This window comes from Festucalex cinctus, chromosome 2, assembly GCF_051991245.1.
Source record: "Festucalex cinctus isolate MCC-2025b chromosome 2, RoL_Fcin_1.0, whole genome shotgun sequence".
Lineage (NCBI taxonomy): Eukaryota > Metazoa > Chordata > Actinopteri > Syngnathiformes > Syngnathidae > Festucalex > Festucalex cinctus.
Genome location: NC_135412.1, coordinates 27,686,145 through 27,701,032, shown reverse-complemented (window position 1 = coordinate 27,701,032; position 14,888 = coordinate 27,686,145). Strand labels below are relative to the sequence as shown.

At 41.5% G+C, this 14,888-nt stretch overlaps 2 protein-coding genes across 2 annotated transcripts; both read right to left on the bottom strand.

The window, feature by feature from the left end:
- Nucleotides 1-164: 164 nt before the first annotated feature.
- On the bottom strand, nucleotides 165-2,282 carry LOC144014364 (gamma-crystallin M2-like). The gene is made up of 3 exons (XM_077514157.1): nucleotides 2,168-2,282; nucleotides 1,858-2,100; nucleotides 165-486 (listed from the first exon to the last, which is right to left on the bottom strand). Exons 1-3 carry the CDS (start codon nucleotides 2,174-2,176, stop codon nucleotides 211-213), a joined length of 528 nt encoding a protein of 175 aa, XP_077370283.1. The 5' UTR covers nucleotides 2,177-2,282; the 3' UTR covers nucleotides 165-210.
- Nucleotides 2,283-4,177: 1,895 nt separating this feature from the next.
- On the bottom strand, nucleotides 4,178-14,639 carry elk1 (ETS transcription factor ELK1). The gene is made up of 11 exons (XM_077514151.1): nucleotides 13,726-14,639; nucleotides 12,671-12,879; nucleotides 11,359-11,523; nucleotides 11,126-11,284; nucleotides 10,937-11,056; nucleotides 8,762-9,154; nucleotides 8,393-8,519; nucleotides 7,264-7,382; nucleotides 7,093-7,176; nucleotides 6,918-7,019; nucleotides 4,178-6,524 (listed from the first exon to the last, which is right to left on the bottom strand). The coding sequence occupies exons 1-11, from the start codon at nucleotides 13,748-13,750 to the stop codon at nucleotides 6,426-6,428; spliced, it is 1,602 nt and encodes a 533-aa protein (XP_077370277.1). The 5' UTR covers nucleotides 13,751-14,639; the 3' UTR covers nucleotides 4,178-6,425.
- Between the last annotated feature and the right edge of the window lie 249 nt (nucleotides 14,640-14,888).

The following is a 14,888-nucleotide window of genomic DNA, read 5'->3' as shown; positions in this document are numbered from 1 at the left end:
CCGTATGTTTAGTTTGACAATAAACTTTGATTGGGAGTGGAATTAAACAGCCTCTCTATTGAAGAATTGCTCACTCACAAATCATGGCTGGTGTCTTAACACTTTTAGGATATCTGAAGGCACCACTCTACAGAACGGGTAGTAGTCAAATCAAGACCGGCGCGTCAAGCCAAGCATGTTTATTGAGAACAAGGAGAAAGGAATGAGTTCCTAGATGGAGTCAGTGATCCGCCTGAGGGAGCCGATCCTGGGACTGGCGCCTCCCCAGTCGCTGAAACGGCGGTACTCGCCGGGCCTCAGGTAGAAGGTCCGACCTCTGTAGTTGGGTTGGTCGTACAGCAGCCAGTGGCCGTCGACAACGTTGCACGAATTTATGTCAGACATACGCAGGCGGTCCAGGACGTTGGGGCAGTCGTCGCTCACCTCCTGCATTTGGCTGCTCATGTCCGGCCGCTCGTACAATCGGATTTTGTAGGAGCCTCGGTGCTGCGGAAGAGACAGGTTCGATTATTTTACCAGTCAAGAGAGAGTCAGCGGGAAAAAAATAGTTCACAGCTGGGATCTGTTGGGCCCATAATACTGGTGTGCACTAACAAGTTCAATTCATTAAAACCATTTGTATTGCACATAAATTTCCCCATTGAAATGAAGTGCGATTAATCTGTTAAATTTGGAATAAATAAAAATGCGTTCTATATTGTAAAATGTAAAAAAAAAGAATGTAACACAAAATTGAAACACACACTCAGTGTGTTGTGCCTTTAATTAAATGGCGTGGCATAGTGGGGGTGTGGGGGGGGAATTGGGGTGCTTCCCTAACCAGCGAGAATCCACCAGAAGCCACACTCACTTTTCAGAGCTTGTTATTTGTGACCTTTGTTTAATGTGTGCATTAGTAGATTAGCCTTAGTTGTTAGCCTTAGCTTAGTTGTACATGAGGTACTTATACACATAAGTATGTGTGGGGCTTGTATCAGGAAGAGTATCCAGTGTTTAAACTTTACCAAACAAACAATGCAAATGACTCACTGTGATTACTCCTCATGGGACAAACAAAAGTGGAAACACCAACAACCGATTAGCTAATAGCATTAGCTTCTGATAAGCGACAAATACCTGATTGTTCTGTGAGGTTGACAACTTTGTGGCGGTATAGTGGAAACATTTGTGTTTAGAAATTAATTAATAATAGAGATTATTAATTTGTCAATTCATCACTGAATCAGAATTAAAAATAAATAAATCATTTCCATTCCTTTGTTCCAAAACGGGACATTATTTCAAATTTACAGTGTAGAAAATGCACAAACATAAATGATTAATGATTCAGTTACTGGTTTGACTGTAACATGTCAGAATCTGGGCAAAACTGTCGATGATTGTTTTCCAAAGTAAAAGTAGGTGTTTACAAAGGTCTTATTTTGAAAAAACACAAAGATAATCAGTCTGAACGGCCAATATCTGGGAATATTTACTGTTGAGCAGATGAAATTCCAAGGATTTGGACAATGTTTAATTAAACAAGGTATCTAAATTATTAATCGATTACCAAAACAGTTATAGATATTTGATAATCCATTACTTGGCGATTAATCGATTAATCGTTGCACCATTACTGTAATGTATCAACTGCTGCATCCATGAGTTAAAATTCTTTTTTTCTTTTTTTTTCCACACACTTGCCTGCGAGAGTTGCAAAGCTTATTCTCCGCCCCCTGTCATCATGGTTACAAAAGTTGGACTGGCCATTGTCACAACAGTAAAATTAATATGATGAAAAAAAGAACTAGCCTTGCATTAAATTGTGAATAGAAAGAAAATGCATCACCAGGTCGAGTGATTGGAATCCAAACTCACCACCGGAATCATACGACACGAGCGGATGCAGTCGTTGATGCCGATCATGCGCTGGTTGTCCGAGTACTCCCCTCGGCGCAGGAAGTACTGGTAGCCCAGGTAGTGGGGCCTTTCGTACACCATGAAGCAGCCGCTCTCCACCCGGATGGAGTTGCAGCGGTTGAAGTAGGGATGCAGGTCGGCGCAATCGCTCACGCACTCGTGGTGCCGACCTTGAAAATTTCGATCCTCGTAGAAAATGATCTGCGAAGACACATGCACACCGTGTACAGTGTTATGTCCTTTTTGCAAGCTAACAAACTCAACTTACCTTTCCCATTGTTCTCTCGCTGAGCCTGACTAATGCTCAACGGCCACTCTTGGTTGCGCCGGCCTTTTATATTAAGTGGCTGTGTGATGGCACAGCACAAAGTATTGTCATACAAATGGGTTTTTACCAGCTCAAATCTGGTTATGTATGGAGACGCGGGTGTGATGGCCACTTATTGTTGTCCGCTTTTGACATGTTCATCACTATTGATCAAAACACAGCACAGGGCTCGCTGCTCACGGTATCAGCAAAACAGCAGCAGCGGCCTTTCTGTGCGGCCTTTTCACTCAGATACATCCCAAATGCTGTGAGCTAGGGTGTGGCCATTAATCACGTTTATCGATTAATGTTATAGGTCAGGGCAATGTTTTTGATTTGATTCTTTTTATGATGTGAACCTGTTCCATGAAAACATGGATGTAAACACAGAGGAGCTACTTTACAAATGCAAAGTCAGTGTCAACAACTTAGCAACTGAAAACAGTTTTGGCATCAACATACACAAACAAAAAGAAGACAAAAACAGACGAGCAGAATAATTTCGCATTGATTTTGTGTACGACAAAGCTCAATGGAAGACAATACACAGACCAAACTCCTCTAACACAAACACTAGTCCTCTTGACTGTACCTTTGAAGTCCATCCACATTTTCTACTGGGTCTGACTTATGCCTCTTCTTGAGCTGAGGAAATGATTTGACAGTACATGGCTCCATTCATTCACGGATGTCATTGTCAATGGACAATAGAGTATGGATGAAATGACGCCCCCTGTGGCCAATAGATTACACACGTCTACATTTTCCAGGAAGTGGAAAGAACGTATGACCCGTCTTTAACGTGACAACTGGCAAGATATTGAGGCCCTTTAAGTGTGCTGCTCACCATCAAAGTGGTGTTCATAGGAGAAACTCTATTTCAGGTCTCTTTTCACTGGCATCCTGTATATTTTAGAGTTCATTTGAAGATTCTTTTATTTGTTTATAAAGCTGCTCGATGCAGGAAATTGAATTTCGAATCGCTACTGCCACATTTGGCTGACAAATGAAACTGCAGACTCCTGTCTCATGTACAAATTAGCTAATGTTACATCCCAGACAGAGGGCGGGAAATTTGCACCCAAATCCAGTCTGAAAACTAATGACCATGCAGAGGCTTGCAGGAACAGCTAAGTTGTTAATTTGCTAATTAGAATGGTTTTAGTCAAAAATAGTCAAATAAAAAGGCTATTGTAAGGAGATTTTTTTAGGCAAATTGTTGCATAGAGCAGGTTTAAAACACTTTTTATGGCTTTTGACTGCATCGTTTTAGTGTTTTATGATGTTTACTGCTTTTATTTGTTTTAAATGTCTGGGTTTTTTTATGTTTGATTTTACTGCATGTAAAGTGTAAGCAGCGATTGTTGTATTTAAAATGCTCTATAAATAAAGTTGAGTACAACTTGCGCAGTATAACAGTGTAAATTTACTGTCCCTTCAATAACTCCAGACACAGCACTTAATGTCCACATTAATGTACACCTCTGAACAGCAGACAACATTTTTATATGTTAGCACAGGGACACCCCGACATGTTTTGAATGCACAGAGAAATCAGACATTATTCAACAACACATATGCTAATTTAGCCCTGAAGAACCGTCAATGTTCTCAACTGTTTTTGTTTTTTGTTTTTTTTTAATAAGATTGGCTAGATTAGTTGTACTTTTTTTTTTTTAAATACTGTACTTGAACTCATTTTTTGTGGAATATTTGATGTGGCCCAGACATAAGTTGAGTTTGGTTGTAGATAATTGCGGGTATGTATATTTTATTTTGAATTTCTTTGGATACTGGCAAGATGGCTCTCTTGCTTAGATTTTGCAGTCTATGTATTTTTTTCTAACAGCTATCAAACTAATCTCTTGATTCAACAAAACTACATTGAACTAAACTTGATCTGAAATGTTTAAAAGTGCTAAAAACACAAAAACAAAACAAAAAGAAATGATGCAAGGGATGACTCAGCAGTTTGAATGGGACACTTTAATTTCAGTTCACCCCATAAGTGCTTGTGTTTGTATATGTCATAGAAAAACAGACATCTGTATAACATTAACGAACACGAGAGGGGGGGGGGAAATACGACCCATAAAAATAATTTGTCCTCTTTATATATCCAGTAAATACGAATAACAAGTTTCAGAAAAATAAATTCCCGCCCCTTTTACATCAATAAACGCCTCAGCCAACGGCAGGAGAGGAATGGCGGGCCAAAGATAGTTTGACACAAATTGCATCAACTTATACGCCATTTCCCCCGTTTATCTTGGTACACAAAAGACAAGACTTGAGGAAAGATCATATCACTGTAAAGCACCTCCACGATTCGTCGCCATCCTGCAAGGAAAACACCCTCAAAAAAGCGGTCATGAAACCAAAACAGCCAATACCAGAGAGGCTCCCATCTGACGTCATCAGTATAAAAACATTCTTCCTGTTCTGCTGGTGAAAGGAAAAGTTCGTCCAAAACGTTCTACAATGAATGGCTTAGTGTAGGCCATGCCCACAAGAGGGGGGAAAAAAAACAAAAAAACAAAAAAAAACACCAATCCCAAAATCATCACATCCTGCTTCGTCAATGGTGACATCTTTAAGGCTTTTTTTTTTTTTTTTTTTTTTTGAGTATTCCTGTTCTCCTCAATAGACAAAATAAAGTAGCGGCTCTCTGCTAGAAAAATACAACAGTCGAACGCGATGGCTTAAGTGCTGCGTTCAGGAGACTGGGAAACGGCACCCTGGTCTCATCGACTTTTGGGGGGTTTCTTCCCCAGGAGTAAACTGCACTCGGCTCTAATTGGACATCTTTGGCAGCTAACATTTTTGTGACAAGGATGAACGAGCTTTCAAGCAGGGGTGAGCAACAGTTTTTGTTTGTTTGTTTGTTTGTTTGTTTTTTTAAGAATAGCAAGGCCAGGTCAAAAGTTACTAATAGAACTAAAAGTAAATAATTCATGCATTTTAAAACCATTATTTATAGCTGAGAAGAATATAATTATGAATTGATTTGAATTGAAACCGATTAATACATTTTTAATGGTATATTTTACAGATATTTTTGTATTGAATGTAAAATAGTTTATTTTAGAAAATAACCCACATTTTTTAATTAATTGCATAAATTCTAATTAATAAGCCAATTATTTGATAAAAACATTAACGAATTATTCAATGAGATAAAAAAAAAAAATACAAATGAACAATAACTAATACAAGAAAATACAGCTAAATTAATGCAACAAATATTGCAGGACTCTAGATAATGAAGATGCTTCGTAGGTCCAAATAAAGACTGAAATGACCCTATGTGCGCCAAGTGCTCTTCCTTGCCCACCCCTGATTTAGAGCCTTTCCATCTTTTACATCCAATCGCCACATGTAGAGGGGCTTCAGGGTTCCATTCCCAGCACCCATGGGTTCATTTTATGACCCATCTGCCCAAAATGCTGGAGAAAAACAGTCACTGTGTCACTCAGGGTCCAAATTGGTCCAACTGTGCATGTCTGTGTATATAAATATATAAACACAACAGTCAATGTCAGGTTGCCATGGAGAACGTGAGCGTCAAAATAATCATCACCCATTGGTGTTTTTACCTCCTCCGTGATACGTTCAAGGACACCACAGACACGTCAACCGTGATGGTGAACCCTTTTTTTTTTTTGGTCATTGTGCATCAAATTAGTTGTCCAGTAAACAAAGACACCACAGCTTTAAGAAGGTGCAGTGGCAACCATCCTCCAGCTCAAAAAGCCCACAAATGGAATGAAGCCAGGAATATCATGATGAGACCCCGGCAGCCCTCGAGGAACGTCTTCGGGTGACCCCGAAACAAAAAATGTCAACGAACAAGAACCTGTGGCCATGTTCAAATCATTATCCTCATCATGGGCGTAGCCTGGATATAAACTCACCCAAAAAAGACCGATCAGTGTGAAGAGAGGACCGTCAATTGTCGGTAAAGATGATGTCAGCTAGCAGGGAATAAATAGGTAGAGAAGATAGCCCCCTCCTCATGAATATTAAAAACAAGGCGGCGCTTTAGCTCTCTTGGGAAAAAAATCTTTTCCTCTTCTTTGCAAACAGGAAAAATCCCATATGTCTTCCTGTGGGTCACTCCAACCGCAGAGCGTGCGTATCACGACGGATGACGGCGATGCGGCCATCTTGACACGTGGCGCAAATAACAGGGCAGCTTTCTGATGCACGGGCATAACGTTCAGGGCTTCTGGGGACCAGGGGACAGAACCACAGGAGTGGAAAGACCATCCACGCTCAGCGCCGGGATGTGGATCTGATTACTGCCGTTCGTCGGGAACTGGAGGAGACAGACAAATACGGTCAGCCCTGGCCCATTCGCAAATTCGCCCACTCGTGAAATTTATTGTACAACTAACGGATTCATGCCATTTCCATTCATTTCAATGGTGAGCATTGATGAACTTGTCTAATTTATATTAATGCGTGTAATACCGGTTAGTGTGATGACAACTTGCAATTTTAGTAGATTTTCTGCCAAAGTGAAAAGAACAAAGCAAGAAACGTTTAATTAGTTTAGTGGGCCACATAAAATACCCTGCAGACCGGATGTGGCCACCAGGTTCTTGAGGTTAAACTATAAGCAATTATATCTGCTAATAGCAAAAGTTGTCTTTATTCTGAAGCAGCTTCCTTTTTCCTGAAAGGAGAGGAAACGGTGAGGGCGAGTCACCTGGAAGGAGAGCTTGGCGGGCGAGCGAGGCGCGATGGGACTGAGCGTACTCCAGAAGTGGATGGTGGATGGAAGCGGACTGGGGGTCAACAGGACGGGAGTCTGGAGGACAAACAAGTCAGCAGGTCAGTGGCGTGGGCGACATGTGGGCAACTCGGGCCGAGAGTTGGCTTACCAGAGCGTGTGAGGTGATGACGGTGGGCGTCAGCGTGTTGGTTGACGAGCCGGGAGCCAGCAAGCTGTTGACGGCGGCGTTGACCTGCCAGAGATAAAAACGGGAAGTGATGTTATGAGCTGGAGGAAATGCAAGTAGCATTGCCACCTAAATTAATGCACGTGTTCTCACCTTATCCAGGGAAAGGCCCGGGGGCAGGGAGGGCAGCTCCAAGCCTCGAGGCTTCTTGAGTTTGGGAGGAATCACTTCTGGAGCGGAGATCGATGATGTCACCGCGGGCACGGACGAGCCTACAAACACACATGAAATTTGTGTTGGTGTTTTGGTACATGTTCTGACAAAAGGTGCATTTTTCCAACAGGATGCATGTATTTTCATTTTAGCTGTAAACAAATAAACTAAAAATCTTTTGTACTATTTCTGTCGAAGCAATTTAGCACTTGGTAATACAATGGCATATTAGGGCCACGTATAAATATATATATCTTTTTTAGAGGGTGGGGGCAATATTCAGAGAAGAAACTCGCAAATGTGCCACTTTGTAAAGTGGCAAATTTGCAAGAAAAAAACTCACAAATTTGGTACTTTATAAAGTGGCAAATTTGCCACTTTATAAACTCGCAAATTTGCCACTTTATAAACTCACACATTTGCCACTTTATAAACTCGCAAATTTGCCACTTTACAAACTCTCATATTTGCCACGTTATAAACTCGCAAATTTGCCACTTTATGAACTCGCAAATTTGCCACCTTATGAACTTGCAAATTTGCCACTATAAATTCACAAATTTGCCACTATAAACTCGCAAATTCGCCACTTTATAAACTCGCCGCTTTATAAACTCTCCACTTTATAAACTCGCAAATTTGCCACTATAAATTCACAAATTTGCCACTTTATAAACCTCCAAATTTGCCACTTTATACTTGCAAATTTGCCTCTATAAATTCACAAATTTGACACTTTAGAAACTCGCAAATTCGCCACTTTATAAACTCGCAAAATCGCCACTTTATAAACTCAAAAATTTTCCACTTTATAATCTCGTAAATTTGCCACTTCATAAAGTCACAGTTACAAATTTTTTTCTCACATATTTGCCACTTTTTTTTCTCTGAATATTGCCCCGCCCTCTAAAAAACATATTTACATATGGCCCTAATACGCCGTTGTATGGAAATGCTTGCTTGAAATCAGGCGACATAAAATCTATTCCAGACAGGAAAAAAACGCAACATTTGTTTTGAATAATGTCATCGATCCACGGTACAAGAATGTGATTTTCTCGCTCGCTACCCGTTTGTGTGTCCTTCCCTTCTTCCTCTGGCCTCCCCTCCTTGGGCTGGATACTGGAAAGGGACGTAGCGTCAATGATGGTGAGGGTCATCTGAGGGTCACCCGTGCCGCACACCAACTGAGGAACCTGAGAAAGGTTAAGACCACATAAACAAGCCATGAGCACTCAGTTGATAATTAAAACATGCAGGAGTGCCCTCTCATAAACAAGACAACTAAAACATAATTTTCCAATCAGTACTTAATTAATCCTGGCCTCAAAAGGAGCGGGAGGAAGAAAACGTCAACCAGGTCAGTTAAATTTACTCCTATCAATTTAATGAAGTCCAAATGTCCCTCGTTCTTTTCGTTAAACAAGACTACTCTTACCTCCTCTACCCGCTTCTCCTCTAGCCCCACCATCTCCAGAATCTCCTCCTCTGACGGCAGGGTCTCCTCCTTGATGACGATGGGCGGCGGGGGCGGGCGTGCTAGGGGTGGGGCAGCGGTGGGAGATGTGGACGTGATGGCGCGCTGCTGCGGCTGCGTGGGAGGAGGGTTGATGATGACCAGGACGGGCTGAGAGGGAGTCGCTTGGGGAGGGAAGCCGGCGACGTTGGCCAAGCACCCGCCATCATCCTGCGGCGGCGTCTGGGGGCCGACGGTGGCCTGGCTGGGACTAGCCGAGCCCCCGACGGGAGCCAGCGGGAGGAGGGGGGTGAGGGAGGACGGGTCCCTGACACTGGTGAGGTAAATGTGGGGATGGTCGCTCAAAGGAGGATTCTGGGAGACAAACAGGAAAACTTGTCATCTGCCATCTTGTGGTACCTATAAGCAATTCTAAACTTCAACTTTGCATCAATTGTTCACAGATTTTTGCTATTTCAGGCAGGTTCACTAACATTATGACAGGCAGTCATCACACACAAGACGTTTGATAACCTTAGTTTTGTGTTTTACTGAGAGTCAACAAACTTTGCTGCCATTCTACGCCCAGAAAATGTTGTAACTTCCATCATATCCCGTCTGTGTGGTATGGTAGCTTGAAATTCGGTAGCAAATCTCCAGGACAAGTTTGAATTTGACAGTCCCTAGAAAATGTGCAAATGCCCCTAAAAAGACAACTTCGAACCAAAATTTCAGTCTTCCCGTACCTTTGTTTTGATGATGAGTCATCACAATTTAAATGGGAACGCTAAAAATAAATGTTAGCATTTAATGTCTTTTTAAAATTTACGTCTCCAAACTCTATGTGCTTCAATGTAAGTGGCAATGAGGGAAAATCTCTCGGACAAGCTTACTTTTGACTGACTCCACTAAATGGCCGCCTCAGAACGAAAAAGCAGAATTCTAGTGTCTTTTTGAGACCTTTTTACACATCATAAATGAAGTGCCATTACCATTTTTGCGCATCTGCTCAGGGAAACTGGCTTTGAGGGCTGAATTCTCCAACAATATGTTTTTATAACGACATGCTTCAAATTTGGAGCGATCGGAAAAATTCTCTTGGGCAAGTTTGTCTACAGAAGACCTCTGGAAAATGACAAAAATGAGCCTAAAAAGCTTCAAAGCTAAACGGCAGACTTCCTACACAGAAATTTTTTTAAAGTAAATTTTACTCTGAAAAAGGCTATATTCGGTCCCAGTCTAAACAGAGTAGACTTCATACTAGGAAAAGAGTAAAATAATAATTAAAAAACCGTTAACTTATTTGCTCCCAAAAATGTATAAATACGTTCTATTTTAAATATTACCAGTGTCCCAAAGATGTATTTAAACCTTTTTTTTTTAATGCTAGAGCATACAGAAGGCTTTGATGCAGCCTCTGAACTGAACGGTTGAAGCAATGGTAGTTATTACAAAAATGGCCAGCAGGTGGCAGCAGCGTATAAGAGATCAACCAGGGCCATGTTACAAGCCGTTTTCCCCACAGTTTTAAACAGATTTGTGAAGATGAAACTTAGCTATATTCTAATGCTAATTGATGCAAAAAGGAAATTGATAGAAATATACTTTTATTCCTGATGAAAGAATAGATTCTAATCTTTATTTGGAAGGTTCCATGTTTTTACAGAAATAGACCATAATATTCTGTGGGCCTGGCAAAATCAGTCAAAATCCAGTAAAACAGCCGGGAGCGAAGGGGGTTGTTCCAGTGAAAATGGCGGTGAGTGAATGAGTTAAGGAGCAATCACAGAACCTTCAGGTTGGGAGAGAGCCAACCTAACCACTGAAACTTGCCACTACTACTCGGTGTCAAAATATCACAGGTGTCAGGGCCATTTTTTGGTCTCCTTTGTGACACATCAGCAATATGTTAGCCGACAATAAGTCTAGCATAGCTCAAGTGGTAGAGTGGCTGTCTTCCATGCTGAAGGTTGTGGGATCGTTCCTCAACCCCTGAGCGTTTTATTGTTGTTATTGTTTTTTAGTATTTTAGTCTCCTCCAAGTGTAAAAGTTTACTCTGTTTAGAGTGGGACCGAATATTGTCTTTTCAGAGTAAAGTTTAATCTACAAAATTCACTGTACGGCTTTCAGGGACGGCTTCTTCAGATGACACCAACCTGTGTTTGAACGGGGGTGTTGGCAGCCGTCTGGGGGCTGACGACAGGAGTGGCACACGGTGACGGATGAGTGACGATCACCTGGCGAGACGGATCGCCGAGTACTGGCGGAGAGGAAACCTGGGAGGAAGAGGAAGACGAGAATTAGGAGAGCGGCGTCCAAGTTTTTCCTGCGCTTGTCTCCCTCACCTCTCTGGGCGCACGGTCCAGCTTGGGGACGGGCTCCAGAACCAGTTCAGCTTTGATGGGCCGAGGGTTGGGTGCGGCCTGCAGCGACTGGATGGTGAAGGTGGAATAGAGGCCCGACTTCATGTAATCGTTCCGAGAACTCTTGTGCGAGTTGACGGCCTGACGATCAACGAATGAGTCATCCACCGTGTGAGCTTTTGACACATCCAATCAGGTTCCTGAGTCTCACTCACCTGTGTTACGTTCTTGGACAGGCAGCTTTTTGATTGGCTGTTGGCGTCCGCGTTCTCCCGCCTTTGGATGTCTTCAGGGTTGTGTGTCCCGTCAGGCAGGGATGGGTCAGGCTGGCTCACAAACCTGTACACGAACTTCTGTCCGCTCACCTTCTTGATGATGTTCTGGAAAAACACACATATGATCACATTTTTATTTATGTAATTTCATTTATTGCAAATTTCACTATTGTGGCCCCAATAACGCAATAGTATGCTATAGAGGACTGTCTCAGAAAATTAGAATATTGTGATAAAGTTCTTTATTTTCTGTAATACAATTAAAAAAACAAAAATGTCATACATTCTGGATTCATTACAAATCAGCTGAAATATTGCAAGCCTTTTATTGTTTTAATATTGCTGATTATGACTTACAGCTTAAGGAAACTCAAACATCCTATCTCAAAATATTACAATATTTCCTGAGACCAAGTAAAAAAAAAAAAAAAAAGCCATAATGTGCAATATTAAAACAATAAAAGGCTTGCAATATTTCAGCTGACTTGTAATGAATCTAGAATGTATGGCGTTTTTGCTTATTTTATTGCATTACAGAAAAAAGAACTTTATCACAATATTCTAATTTTCTGAGACAGTCCTGTATCTTGTCAAGTTATCATCATCATCTTAATATTACTACTGTGGAATATCAGCATCAACATAATTTATACTTAAGTCTAGGGCTGCTCGATTATGGAAGAAATAATAATCATGGTTATTTTGACAATAATTGAAATCACTATTATTCAAACAAATACTTTTTGGTACAAAACAAGAAAATGTTTAAACATTTGAAAACATTAAGACCAATTTAAAAAAATAGAAACGCTATAATTATGTTAAGTTCATTTTGGAACAAACAGAATTTCTAATAATATTTATTGATTTATTTATGTTGGAAAAAACTTGAAATTGGAGTGCAGAATGTGCAATTTACAAAACAAGAAAACGTTTAAACGTAAAAAACAAATAAAAAATATCAAAGCAAATAAAATTATTTAAAACACTATAATTAGGGGCAAGTTCCTTTTGAATGAAACGAAATGTATTCAATTAGGTATTTTAAAATATTTAAAAGGTGCAAATGTATCAATTTAAACAACTCGAAAATTAGTATTAATTATGCGGATTTTGTAATTGTGGAGTGCAATACACTGTAATTGAAATTGTAATTGAATTTCGATTAATTGCACAGCCCTACCGAAGTCGTAATTTTAGTAAGGTGACAACACTTGGTATAGTAGCTACTAGCTAGTGTATGCAGTAATACCTTGTCATAGTAGTATCTGAGCGCGCGGCTGAGTTTGTCGTAGTTCATGTTGTGTTTGTTCTTGCGCAGACCCCACAGGCGAGCCACTTCTTCGGCGTCGAGTAGCTTGAACTCGCCGTCCTCGCCGGTCCACGAGATCAAGTGACGCTGGCGCTGGTCTTCCAGCAGGTGGAGCAAGAACTGCCAGAGCGTGATGGATGGGTCCATGGCTGATAAATCCAAAAGGGATGCTCAAAAGATGGGTTGATGATTTATTACCTCACACGGTGTCCCAAAAATAAATATCATACCACATTGACACATGCACACACAGAGCCTCCTGAGTCCTCTCACATGTAAATGAGCATCACTGTCATTAGCTGAGCGCTTGTGCAACAAACCCGTCAATCATCTCGGAAATCATGTCGACAAGTAACCAGGGAGCCAAAGAGCCTTGCTGCTCTGCTCAAAGGCACTTTAAGCAATGTCATGCTCAGGCGCTTGTGCAGCACAAATGTAACACAGTAATGATAATCTGCTATTGTTGTTGTAAATGTTGGCGGTGTCTGTGCAGTCACAACAGAACCGCACGTCATCACAACAACAACAAAAAAAAAAAAAGATGTGTAGTTGATTGAATGGAGTCAAAGTTCCATCTAGAGGACAAACGGCGCAAGGACATCATTTTGAGTAACTCCAATACTAAACAACAGTTACTGTTTCCTGAGAAAGTAAGAATTGGCAAAACACTGGCTGATTATGGTTATTTTGAAAAGGGCCGATGATATAATTTCCAGTAGTAACACTGTGTGCTAGTACTGCACAAGTCGCTCTAGTAGTCTATTATGTAGTCCTGATGACACAAATGGACAGCAGTGGTTGCCACGGCAACAACCAGGAGATGGAAGTTCAGAGCTTCCTTGCTTTTAAAGAATACTGACATCACATCATGCACACCTTAAGAGTGACGAGTGGACACTTAGCATCCCAAAGAAAACTGTAACGTGTTGCGCTCTCCATATCACGCATGCACACGCAAGTGCACACCCACACACACACACCCACACACGCCTTACCGTTGATGAGCGGGTTTGAATCCATCTTGCTCAAATTGCTGTTGTTACGTGTTCACCAGCCGCCTCACTGCTCCTCCATGTTGTTTTGTGTTGTTGCTCTTCTTTCCCTCCCTCGCTGTTTGTTTGCTCTAGTGTGTGTTTGTGTGCGTGCGCGTGTCCGTGTTTGCGGCTGTCAGAGCGGCAGCTTGTCGGCGGACTTGCGGCTGTTATGTAACCGCTCCGAGGCGCTGTTGCCCGGATCCGCAGCGTCCATGCTAACACTCAAACCCCAAAAATGTGTTAACTTAAAACAAAAACAAATAAAAAATAACCAAAAGAGACTAATCCTCCACAAAACAAAAAATAACAAAATAAAAAATAAAATAGCGCGTCTACGCACTACCTAATGGATGTCCAAGTGTTGTGTCTGTTTACTTTAGCATATTTGTGTGTGGACGTCGATCGAGTTCTCTTCTGCGTGTTGCTAGATGCTATGCTAATCTAAACTAGCCAGACTTCCAAATCTCGTCGCCACCGGTGATCTCGTGGTGCTTCATCAAAGGCGAGTTACGTTCTCTTAAGGCAACGGACAAGTAAAATACAATTTCCATTAAGTGGGGTGTATTTTGTGAGTTAGCCTGTCGTGCTAACACCTAGTTCGTTAGCCTTCGCTCCGGTGACAGCTCTCGGAGTCCCCCGCCTCTCGCGTTTGCGTCAGTCCGCCGACGCCGTTTCACTGCGGGGGCTGCGGCCGCCGAGTTCACACCCCGAAAGCCAACAAAACTCTCCCCCGAAGCGTCAAAAAGTAGTTTGCAAATTCGGCGTTGTGTTGATCCCGACTCAAACGCAGCCAAAAAACGAAAATGTAATCGGTCATTTGTTTTTGTTTTTTCCCCCTTCCGGTTTGAACGAACAACTCCTCCTCACTACTTTTTATCTGCGTCAAGTTACGGGGCGGAAAACGTTCCATTTTTCCGCATAACACTTTCAAAGTAAAAGTTTTGCAGGCGTTACACCGGCCCAAACTTTTCCTTCCAAAGGGCCGAATGGAGAAAAAGCCAAGGATGCAAGGGCCGCTTTGACATTTTTCATCTTTAATTTAAAACACATTTTTATTATTTGGCTTTCCACTCAGCATGATACGCCATTGTTTTTGTGTTTATTATTGTAATTGCTGTCTTTGT

Excerpts from the sequence above, each read along its gene's own strand:
- LOC144014364 (XM_077514157.1), bottom strand. Across the intron at positions 487-1,857 it reads CGTGTCGTATGATTCCGGTG|CACCGAGGCTCCTACAAAAT; the intron begins GTGAGTTTGGAT and ends TCTCTTCCGCAG.
- elk1 (XM_077514151.1), bottom strand. The coding sequence starts at position 13,750 with ATGGATTCAAACCCGCTCATCAACG. Across the intron at positions 11,057-11,125 it reads TGGACCGTGCGCCCAGAGAG|GTTTCCTCTCCGCCAGTACT; the intron begins GTGAGGGAGACA and ends TCTTCCTCCCAG. Across the intron at positions 8,520-8,761 it reads AGGAGAAGCGGGTAGAGGAG|GTTCCTCAGTTGGTGTGCGG; the intron begins GTAAGAGTAGTC and ends AACCTTTCTCAG.